The sequence below is a fragment of the Phaseolus vulgaris genome, chromosome 4, assembly GCF_000499845.2.
Source record: "Phaseolus vulgaris cultivar G19833 chromosome 4, P. vulgaris v2.0, whole genome shotgun sequence".
Lineage (NCBI taxonomy): Eukaryota > Viridiplantae > Streptophyta > Magnoliopsida > Fabales > Fabaceae > Phaseolus > Phaseolus vulgaris.
Window position 1 is genome coordinate 43,653,727 of NC_023756.2, and position 11,009 is coordinate 43,664,735.

The 11,009-nt window shown below is 32.6% G+C and overlaps 1 protein-coding gene across 1 annotated transcript; it reads right to left on the bottom strand.

Moving 5' to 3' along the window:
- Positions 1–3,034: 3,034 nt before the first annotated feature.
- On the bottom strand, positions 3,035–10,729 carry LOC137837817 (uncharacterized). The gene is made up of 13 exons (XM_068646964.1): positions 10,338–10,729; positions 9,500–9,551; positions 8,739–9,014; positions 8,566–8,640; positions 8,417–8,475; positions 8,169–8,307; positions 7,664–7,760; positions 7,483–7,549; positions 6,367–6,465; positions 5,991–6,080; positions 4,820–4,974; positions 3,625–3,726; positions 3,035–3,505 (listed from the first exon to the last, which is right to left on the bottom strand). Exons 3-13 carry the CDS (start codon positions 8,983–8,985, stop codon positions 3,358–3,360), a joined length of 1,278 nt encoding a protein of 425 aa, XP_068503065.1. The 5' UTR covers positions 8,986–9,014; positions 9,500–9,551; positions 10,338–10,729; the 3' UTR covers positions 3,035–3,357.
- Between the last annotated feature and the right edge of the window lie 280 nt (positions 10,730–11,009).

Here is an 11,009-nt window from a genome sequence, read left to right on the forward strand (position 1 = left end):
TTAATTATAATTTTACATGATTATTTTTAGTGTAACCTTTGCACATAATTACTAGTATTTTTAATGTACCTAAACTCAGACTAAATAAATATTCTCTAATAAATAATTATGTAATTATATGCATTAAATCTTTTATATTTTTAATAATTCAAAGTAATATAAAACTATTAACATAATGTCTAACTTAATTTAACTTCAAATACTTTTGTAATTAGTTTATAGCAACTTGAAAGTTGAAAGCCATAAGAATTTTTCTTTTATACCAAAAGTACAATGACCGATCTAAGTTTTTATCCCATAAAAATTCCTTTATAGGTAAAACTTTATAGCACAAAGCATTGACAAAACAGTGTATCATCCTAATGATGAGTTTGCTAGTTTCCTTGTTCTTTCTGGTTGATGACTACAAAGTAAAAATGGATAGTGAAACTGGCATGAATTGGTCAAGCTATAGCAAAATACCCTTCTCTTTATAACTAGTTTTATCACATAACCATATCTATAGTTGTTTTGTTAATTGTCATGGCACAAATGGAGCAATCTTATGATGTCTTAACTACAACCCACTTATGATGTCTTCCTTAGTTTTCGTGGTGTAGAAACACAAGAACTGGTTTTACTGGTCAACTCTACAGTGTTTTGTGTCAAAGGAGAACCTTACCCTCATGGATGATGATGCTTTAAGCAAGGGAAAAGAATAAGAGAAAATAAGTGAGATTCTAACTCTGATAATAAGAAGTAAAATTTAAACTAAACTAATCTTATAAAATCAATTTATAAGATGGAATTTGCACTCACTTACTTATATACTAAGAAATGTTTTTATATCTAATCGTTGTAGAATTTGTAACAATGGAAGAATAGGAAAACCAACTTTTGCAAATGCGATATATAACTTGATAGCATATCAATTTGAAGATTCATGTTTTCTTGATAATGTTAGCTAAATATGAAGTTGGGGGATGTAAATCAAGGAATTCCAATATTAAAAGAAAGACTGCATCAGAAGAAAGTCCTTCTTATTCTTGATGACATTGACAAAAGGGAACAATTACAAGCAAGTGCAGGTGGACTTGATTGGTTTGGTTTAGGCAGCATGGTCATCATAACAACAAGAGATAAGCATTTGTTAGATATTCATGGTGTTGAAAAACAGTATGAGGTTGATGTTTTCAATGTTACAGAAGCTCAGAAATTAGATTAATGGAAATCTGCATTAGATGCATGTGAAAAATTTCCAAATAAGGGTATTCAAGAAATTCTCAGAGTAAGCTATGATGGCTTGGAGGAAAATGAGAAGGATATTTTTCTAGACATAGCTTGCTTCTTCAAAGGATATTATCAAGACATCTTTTGTGTTTTGGAGAAAAACATGGTATGTAAGAAGCATCTACCTAATTTTGTCTGCTTTTTTCTTCAAATAATTAGTTAATAAGATTAACGTCCAACACAATGATTCATAATTTGTTAGTTTCTCTTCATTCACGTGTCAATTTCTTGACATAATGTTTTGGTTGAATGGGAAAAATTCTAGCAACGTTGTTGGATATGCCCAAGGATGAACAAGTTCAATGGATTTGAGAGGTGTATTGGAAAATTGAATAATCTAAGAATGCTTACAAAGAAGAACACTCATTCAAAAAGATCCAAAACTGTCAAAATTAAGATGGCAGATGTATTTGTGGCTCAATGCTGATATATTCACACACCAGAGACATTCATTGTTAAGACATTATGAATGTGGTTATTGGAATTATTTCAAGAATGAACAATGGAACATGTTATATTATAAAGTAATAAAATAATGGAGTAATTACAATATTTTGTATAAGCAAAAACTGTATTAAAACCAATCCCCACATTGCAACATGATAAGAATAATTTGACAATGTTAATGAAATCCATTATTATGTGTTAAATAGGAATACTAAACTATCTGTATTTTATTATTCAAAGGCATTCATAACTTTTTTTACATGCATTTTTGTATCTTTTCATGTACTTTTGTTTTTCTTGCAGGTGGTTGGTTATTTAGTTTTTCTTTCTTTCTCTGGATGTAGTCCTTTTCAAACTTTGAAACAAGATTAGATCCTAATCAAAGGGTGTTGTATGAATTGTTATTTGGTTAGACTCTATCTAATGATGTGTTTAACCTTTGTGCAGGTGTCTTTCTTCTTAAAAGGACTTCTTAAGATCGAATGGCTTCTTCATATGCTAATGATGATTCTTTTGTATTTTGGATGTATCAACGAAGACTTTTTATCAATATAAAAGTTTGTGTCATGGTGTAGTTTTTAGAACCTTTCTTTAAGTTTGAGTTTGATTTCAAAAACAAATGTGCTATTGTATGAGTTACGTAAAATTGAGGTAAGTGGTCACTGTTCTGATTTTGGCGTTAGGTGGCATCAATGCCATTTTGCCACATCAATGACATCTTAAGTGACTCCATTGATTAAGATAGAAAAAATGGAAACATGAACCTAAGGGCAGCAAATTATTAAATTTTCTTGCACTAAATATCCATGATACTAGGAAAAGGAAATTTGGGTATATTTTAAGAAAATAATCTTTCTCCAACCTAGGTAGCACAGACATTGAATACGATATGGACACTTTGATAGGTGTAATCTCCAAAATATAAGACACATAAACACAAATCTATATATTATATCATTATAAATTATATAAATTGACAATCAAGATTTATGTGAACAAATATGACTAAATTTTTTTCTTTATGGCAAAAAAATGTTTTCATAACCGATTCAAAAAGATTTGTTACTTATTTCTATAATCATAATAAAAACTTATACAATAAATTTGAGTTTTTAGAAAATTAGTGCAGTTGTCATGTTTAAAATTGTATTAGAACCATGTTAGAATTGTCAGATACCCAAAAAATATTTGTTGAATTTGACACTTCACCAATATGTGTCAATGTCGGATACATGTATCTGACACGAATACACCATTTAAAATACGTTATTGCCGATCAAAAACAAAAAGATGCGTGTCCAAGCTTCGTAAACACAGGTTAAAAATGGGTGATGTGATTGCCTTTACAATCAAATGAAATAGCAATGTTATTATTATTCAGGTATTGGCAAAGAGACACTTGCTTTTTCCTCAAAGGACAATTTACATTGCACCTCTAATTCGTAAGGCATCTTTCAAATATTATGGGCGAAAGGAGGAACTTAATATATAAGGTGGAAAAAAAAGTAATGCAGAAGTTGGAAAAAAATTCAAATAAACTAATCTGTTTTTCTATTAACAAGAATTGGAAAAACACCCTTTTGGCTGATGACATTTTTCAAGTAGACCAACATTTGAGGTATGCAAATTCATTGTATCTTATCACTTGTCACCCTTAAGATTGTTAGGATCGGTTTGTCCCACTTTTATGTTCTCTGTTCTCCAAGAGGAGTCCACTTGAGGAAGCTGATATTCATCTGGTTTCAAGGCCAAGGCAAAATCAGGCAATGTTGGTGCTGTCTCCATGATCCTATAGCACAAAATATGGTTTTATTAGCCATGAATCATGATACTCACTTTCATTAACCAAAAATAATTAATCAATTACAGTTAAGCAACATGTTTACTCATGCACTTTGGAAAGTTTACCTCTCATGAGAGTACAGATCACGGTTTATTCGCACCTTGCTTGAAGTATCCTTTGGAATTTTTTCAGATAGATACTTCATGGTCCCCCAAGGGGGTGAATTTCTGCAACCAAGACCCCAGAATAGTTTTGTTATAGAAGAGAAATACAAAAGGAAAATGATAAGTATGACAAAGCCATTGTTCAAGATAACTCAGTGAACTGGGATGAACACATAAACCACTGCTGATAAATGCTCTTAAGAATATAATAAAAGTTGTGCGTAGAGTTGAAAGTATTTTAAAATAAAAGTTGAACTTATCACTCTCTCTTGAAGTAAAAGAAGAAAGTGGAAGTACAATAGGAAATGAAGGATCATAATGGCATATTATGTCACCACACCACATGTAAGAATATGCTAAAACTATTCTCCTACCAAGCATGTCATTAAATTTCATGAAAATGACTAGCTACTACTTTGACAATCACTATAATTTTCCCTGAAGATTACTAAAATAAACACAATCTGAGACTTTGATTAAGGAAAGTAAGTCCAATACAACTCAGACCAACAACTTTTGGTGACTTCAACACATTTTTAAGTTCATGTAAATTTGAAAATTTCTTAAAATGGTAAATATCACCCTTTAATTGGAACATGACATGTGCCTAGACATGCTACATCAGTAACCATTTTGAGATAGCAAGTGACGTAGATGTCAAGATACATGTAACATCACTGCTAAGTGGTGATAGGAACCATTTTCTTACTTTTAAAATTTATATGGACCAAAAATATCAAAACAAGGTTGGTGGACTAACCAAATTTAGTCATTTTTAAAGGGGTTAAACATGCATTTTACCTAATAAACTAAATAAGCATACCATAAGATATTGCTAAAATATTGTAAGCTTGTGACCCACACATACATAACCACATTCTCATTACGTGCACTCCAATATTTTGACTATTGCCCACAGTGTCATGCACTTTTTGTGCAATAAGACAAAATGGCCACATCTGCTTGGTTAATGGAAATTGGCACATATATACCAAGCACTCACTTCCATTTCAGCTATGGGATAATCACAACAACTAATAATGATGTTATATTATTTAGAAAGCATGTGCATTACATCTAATTATTGGTTCATCAAGGTCATAAAGAAGGGTAAAATCCTGTTTTCTGAGAGCATAAAAGCGTGTAATAGGATAACCTTGACAATGGAGACGCTGCGTTGAATGCCTCACACAACTTCTTACTTTCTTTGAAATATTCATCTGCTGCTTGTAAAGCAGCTACAGCCATTCCATGAGATTTTTCTGTATTTCCCTCATCAAGAATCAAACCATGATAATAATATGCTGCAGCCTAGTAAATCATTACAACAAAATTATCACAACTTCATATCACTTGCTTCTTCAGAATGCACCCCCTATACTCATTCCCAGATTATATATGAATATGGTGAAAGCAGAAGAAACAATATAATGCATAGTACCTATGGTGCTTGTGGCATCAAACTACTTGAGCATTTACAGCTTACACCACAGCTACTATGCAGATAACTTATCTCATATATCTAAATTAAACTGTTTTTCACTACTAAGAAGGACTACGCAAGAGTCTAGAACCAGAAACATAGATCATTAAATCCTTTAGTAACTTTTCATTAATTGAGACGTAACCCATCAGCCAAGCAATCACATTTTTTCCAAAAAACATATATTTTTCTTATTCCAAAATGAGTCCTCGGTAGACTAAAGTTTAAATCTGAATATGCATTATGCTCCTGAAAATGTACTTTGAAAGTGGGAATTTTTGAAAGTTCATAGTAGACAACAAGAAAATCAATACTTTGTATGTATTCTAGACTGCAGACAAGTGTACAATACATATGCACAAAATGGCGCTGAAAAATATATTGAAATAATCTTAGGTACTGATAGTATATTTAACAGATTACTGAAATGTAAGATACAATATAAGGGTTCAGGAAAATCAAAGGTATTTGTGTTGATAGCATTAGTAAGAGATTTAAATCATCCCCATCTATCACAAGATTAGCAATAGTTTGGCAAATATTTAATCATACTATACAGCCATTATTACCAAAACACGTATCTGATAAGAACAATCAAACAAAAGTCCCTCTAGCCAGTTCCAGCTAAAGTTGGTCTAAGACAAATGAAGACTCAATCCCCTCAACTTCTAAATTTTCCACATAAACTACATATTTCATCTTGAAGTTGTAGAGGGAAAACAATTATTTGAACCAATTTCCTACTTTCATCTCCATTATTTGCATAAGGTAATCAGTAAACCAGAAAAGCAATCTCCATTCGTGATATTATCAATATGCAAATAGCAGAGGGGGAAGGACATACCTTTGCTTCAACATATTTCCATTTCACAAAGAGACAATGTTTTTCACCCCAACCATTTGTTAATGGAAGATTCATAATGTTATCTTGGGCCTGTGAAATAGACAATGTAATCAAAGCAATGTATACTGATCAAATGCACCCGTGTTAACTTACTAATGTGCACATTATGGCACAAACACACCTAAACAGAGCATATATGACACAGATTTGTCATAGGGACAAAAAAATTAACAATATTACAGTACAGATCCAAGAGAGACAAATTAAGATAGCCAGTAAGAAATGTAGAATACAACCAAAAAAACAGGAGTAATTTTCCAGTGAAAAAGCAGTCAAACACTCAAGTATAGATCCCATAGAACACAAGTTATCATACCTGTTGCCAACATTTCACCATCTCACATGCAAGCCTGCGCTTCACTGCAAGAGTGGCTTTGGTGCTGTCAATGGCCATTCCGAGTTGTATATCTACACCCTGAAAAAAGAAAAAGGGGAATAAATAAATAAACAAATATACAACAAAATGGATTGAAGAAGAGTAAAGGCATTATATGTTCAACATTCTCCTTCTCCAAGCTTCCATTCAATATTGGCATCACTACCCAGGCAACTTTTCTCCCAGGAACATTCACCATACAAATACTTAACCCTCAGACAAATTACTAAAAGTGACACAGGAGACCCAAAACATCATAACTATTACTACATTACTTGAAACAAAAATCCATGGGTATTCACATATGATGGGATGAAAAAAACATTAGATAAGCTCCCCTTTAATGTATCTACTGTTGACCTCTTCAGCCTTCCATGCTTATCAATTCATTCCTTTCTTTTATTATGAGGACAAAAATCCATGGGTATTCACATATGATGGGATGAGCTTCCCTTTAATGTATCTACTGTTGATCTCTTCAGCCTTCCATGCTTATCAATTCATTCCTTTCTTTTATTATGAGGACAAAGTCAAGTAATAAGAGACTTGAAAGTCAAATGCATAGCTATTCAGTTATTCAACATGCAATAAAATGTTTGCTTACTATCCAACCCTATGAGTAAAAGTGGGATATTTTTTAAACTTCTTATTCAGACAATTCTTGCATTTTTTTTAAATAAACCCATGTAGAATCTGATTTACCAAGAAAGCTAAAAGTAGCCCTGAATTTTCTTAAGAAAATCAATACAAATATGAGTTTGGGAGGTCAAGTTGATGTCTATCCGAAACATTTTTCAGGGTTGCAAAAACAAAGATTTTGTCTCCATAAAAGACATTTTTAGTATACAATCCTCTGGACTTTAAAACCAAGTATACAATTAAAATGATAATAAATACCCTGGCAAAGCTAAGTAAACTGATTGAATATCATTACTTTGTGATAAATTAAGTGGATAATAAATTTACCATGCTAATAAAACACAATAGGTTTAGCCATTAACAAAAAGTAAAGAATAGACTCTTCAAATAGTGTCCATACGAAAGGATCATTAATACCTGTCCTAATGCTTGTAGAGAGAGTGCTCGAAGAACTCCTTCTGCTAGGTCTACAGGTAAATTTCTCCTAAAACCACAACCAAAGTAATAACAATTAAAGAAAGAAGATAATCATTTAGATTACCGTAATAAGCAAGACATTACATTCATTGCATACATTATACATTAAATGTATAAAAACCTGAGTTCTGCAGGCAACTGTGGAAGAACATGTCTGACTGCACAATCCAGATACCCAGCCGCCTTTAAGAAGATATCAACAGAGGCTCGTCTGCTTTCTGTTAGCAGATACCAAAAAGGAAATAATGAAAAAACAAATAAGCTAAGTATAGATCAGAGAAAAAGGTTATGTTTGCTAGTTAGTTGGTTATGATACTAGTAGACGAAGAAACAACTATGAATACTTTGTATTAAGATAAACTTTCCAACACAGCATGTGTAATGTATGTATGTCAAGTCCTAGTTATGGAAAAGATCAAAGCTAGGAATTACTTTCTTAATTAAATACCTTTTTAGCCAATTTGTTCCCATTAATCAAATAGAAAGATGATCCAAATAATAGAGGTCTAATCTGATCTATTCCAATGTATTTTTGCGGTTTGATATATTAAGCAATAAGAGATTCAGGAAGTGGCAATAAATTTGATGACAGGGACCAAATCTTATGTAGTATTTCTACTACCTACCTTCTGATACTTTGGGCTGATGACCATCATTTGATGATGATCTTGGAAGCAGTAACAAGTTAGCCTGTGATAGTGATAGCATTGCCATCAAATGTAAAACTGACAACACCTCATACCAAGCATTAGACATGGTCGTTTCCTGTAATGATCGCCAATCATGCAATAAATCATGAGCATTTTCAATATAAAAGTAACTTCCACATCAAATCCGCAAACATGTATTGAATTTAAAAATAAAAATTGGATACCTCTTTGTCATCCTCTTGATTCACCCAAACAAATTGTACTTTGTATTGTAAATGGCTTCCTGAACCACAAACATAAGCAACAATAATCAATACTTGTCTTTCAGAGAGCATACATCATATACAAATGGACTAACAAACACAAGATTTACCATCTTTAACTAATCCCAGAAGAACAGGCAAGTAATCTTCAAGAGCCTGCACAAGATCAGCCAGTGTTGAACCTCCTGCGGAAGAAATCAAACCATGCCGATGCATCAATAAGTTATTAGAGTAATTTATTCACCATAAAATAATTTTATTGTTGTTAAAACTAAGTACTAACCATGCTGAGTTTTTCTTTTTGTTCTTGTAATTGTAGGACCTTCTTGACCAGCCATCACGACTATACGAGTTCTAAGAGCAGAGAGGCGTTCCACTATATTCTTGGACAAATAAACACCAAGTGTTTGAACAAAATCAACAGGTTTAGGAATCCTCAAACCAGGAACATATACTGAAACTTCACCAATACTCCCTGGCCTCCTTCTATTTCCACCAGAATCCTTTGGAGTTGACACCACACAGCCCATTTCTAAAGGCTCACTATATATGCTGAATGCTGGTACAAATAAGATAAAGTGAATCACCCCAAAAATCTCTATTTAAGTAACTATAGTGAGTTTCTATCATCTATGACATCAAGCAGCAGAAACTTAAAAAAAGTAGTGAGGAAGGGATACATGCCAATCACAAAAAATTCAGTTCATTATATTAAAGTTCTAGAAAACACTTACAAGAAGCTGAGAGATTAACACTAAAAAAGACATCAACCTGACTAATTAAATGGCAAGTTGTTTACCAACAAAAAAGTGGTAGTAGGTTACTCACGAGCCCCATTACATTTAACATGTAATGGGACAGTCCACATCATTTTAAAATTGACAATGTTTTAGTCAGTAGCATTACTTTTATACCCTTTTTTGGTTTGTTTACAGCAGCATTAATGATTTCCTCTTCATTGTCCACTTCCTAAATAAGCCAAAAGCTTCATAATCTTCATCCTTAACAAAAAATAAACACTAAACAATAATCTAACCAACGAACCTTGTCCTTTGCCCTGGGTGTTGACTAGTCAAGTCAAAAGTTCTGGTATTCTCTGCAGAAAAAATTCACAGGTAGAGACTTGAGTTTGAGAAAGAAATAGAGCTAAAAGTGACAATATCACAGGAACTGCGTGAGACATGACAAGTGGTGTCCGTGTCAACGTATAACTGTGACAACAAGAGAAAAGGCTTCAAAAGGTTGCACCATGCTTACACGGTGACAACTCTTAAAGGTAAAGTAGCATCAACTACAAGCTTTTATTAGATTCCTCATTTCAACAAGAAAACAGCTGAAATTCTTGTGAGTAAAGGGTTTCCAAGGAAAACCAAACAACTAAACAAGCAACAATTGCTGAAATACAGAGGAATATTCGCATTCATTCATCATCATTTCATCTCTTCCTTGTTCCAAATCATAAAAAAGGCGTGTCTGTTAACAGCTTCAGAATTAAATTTAAAAATTAAAAAGGCCCAGTAATTTAGCAATGTTCCAGAAATGGATAAACTCACTCAAAATTGAAAGTTCAAAACTTTACGAAACAATTTAGAGAAATGTTCCATTGATTTGATGCACAAACACAAAATATCCACACACAAAACCTTTCCCAAATTCACCCAAATACCAAACTCGAACTTGGTTGACCCGATTTTCCAAATTGGGATGACAAAAAATACCCCCCAAATAAAAAAAAAACATTTTTTTAAGAACAATTTCCAAAGTTGCAATCATTTTTTCTTTTCCTCACTCTTCCCAACCTTAAACTTATCACTTCCAACAACAGAAAAGGACAAACAAACAGAAAACCAAGCCCAGATTTCCATGCTAATTAGTCTTTTACCATTAACAGCACAGTGGTGGCAAATCAGGAAGCTGAAGCACTCAATTGAAAGCACAAGAGTGCAACTCAATTCAACTGAAAACCAAAGAAAGCAGAGATTTTGAAAGGTTCCCAGAAGCACAACCACCCTGAAGATGAAACTTAAGATCGCAGAACCAAAATTCAAAAGAATGGGACTTAAAGCTTTTGCTTCAAAGGTAGCAACAGAGACAGATAAAGAGACCCTTCCGCGGAAACAAAAGTAGAAAATCGTATTTTTATTTAATATTGGAGAACACTAACATATTGTATTGCCGTGTCATTGTATATATATTACATAGTATTCTGTGTACATACACCTTAAGCTTTGCTTCTAACATGTACTCTCAGATAGAGACACACAAACTATGGTTAGAAAATGAAATGACATTATGTCGATTTATTCATACCTGTGCTGTAAAAAAATGGACACTGAAAATATTTTTATTTAACTTTTCTAAATACCTCACTTTATTATTATAGTTTTATAAAATTCGAGTTATTGAATATTGAATCTTTTTACAATATTATCAATCACAATTGTATACAATAAAGTTCATTAATTTGATTATTACTCAAGCTCCACTACTCTTAAATGGTGTTACACGTGTGTTCGTTTCTTAAATAGTGTGTCCGTATTGGACACATGTATCA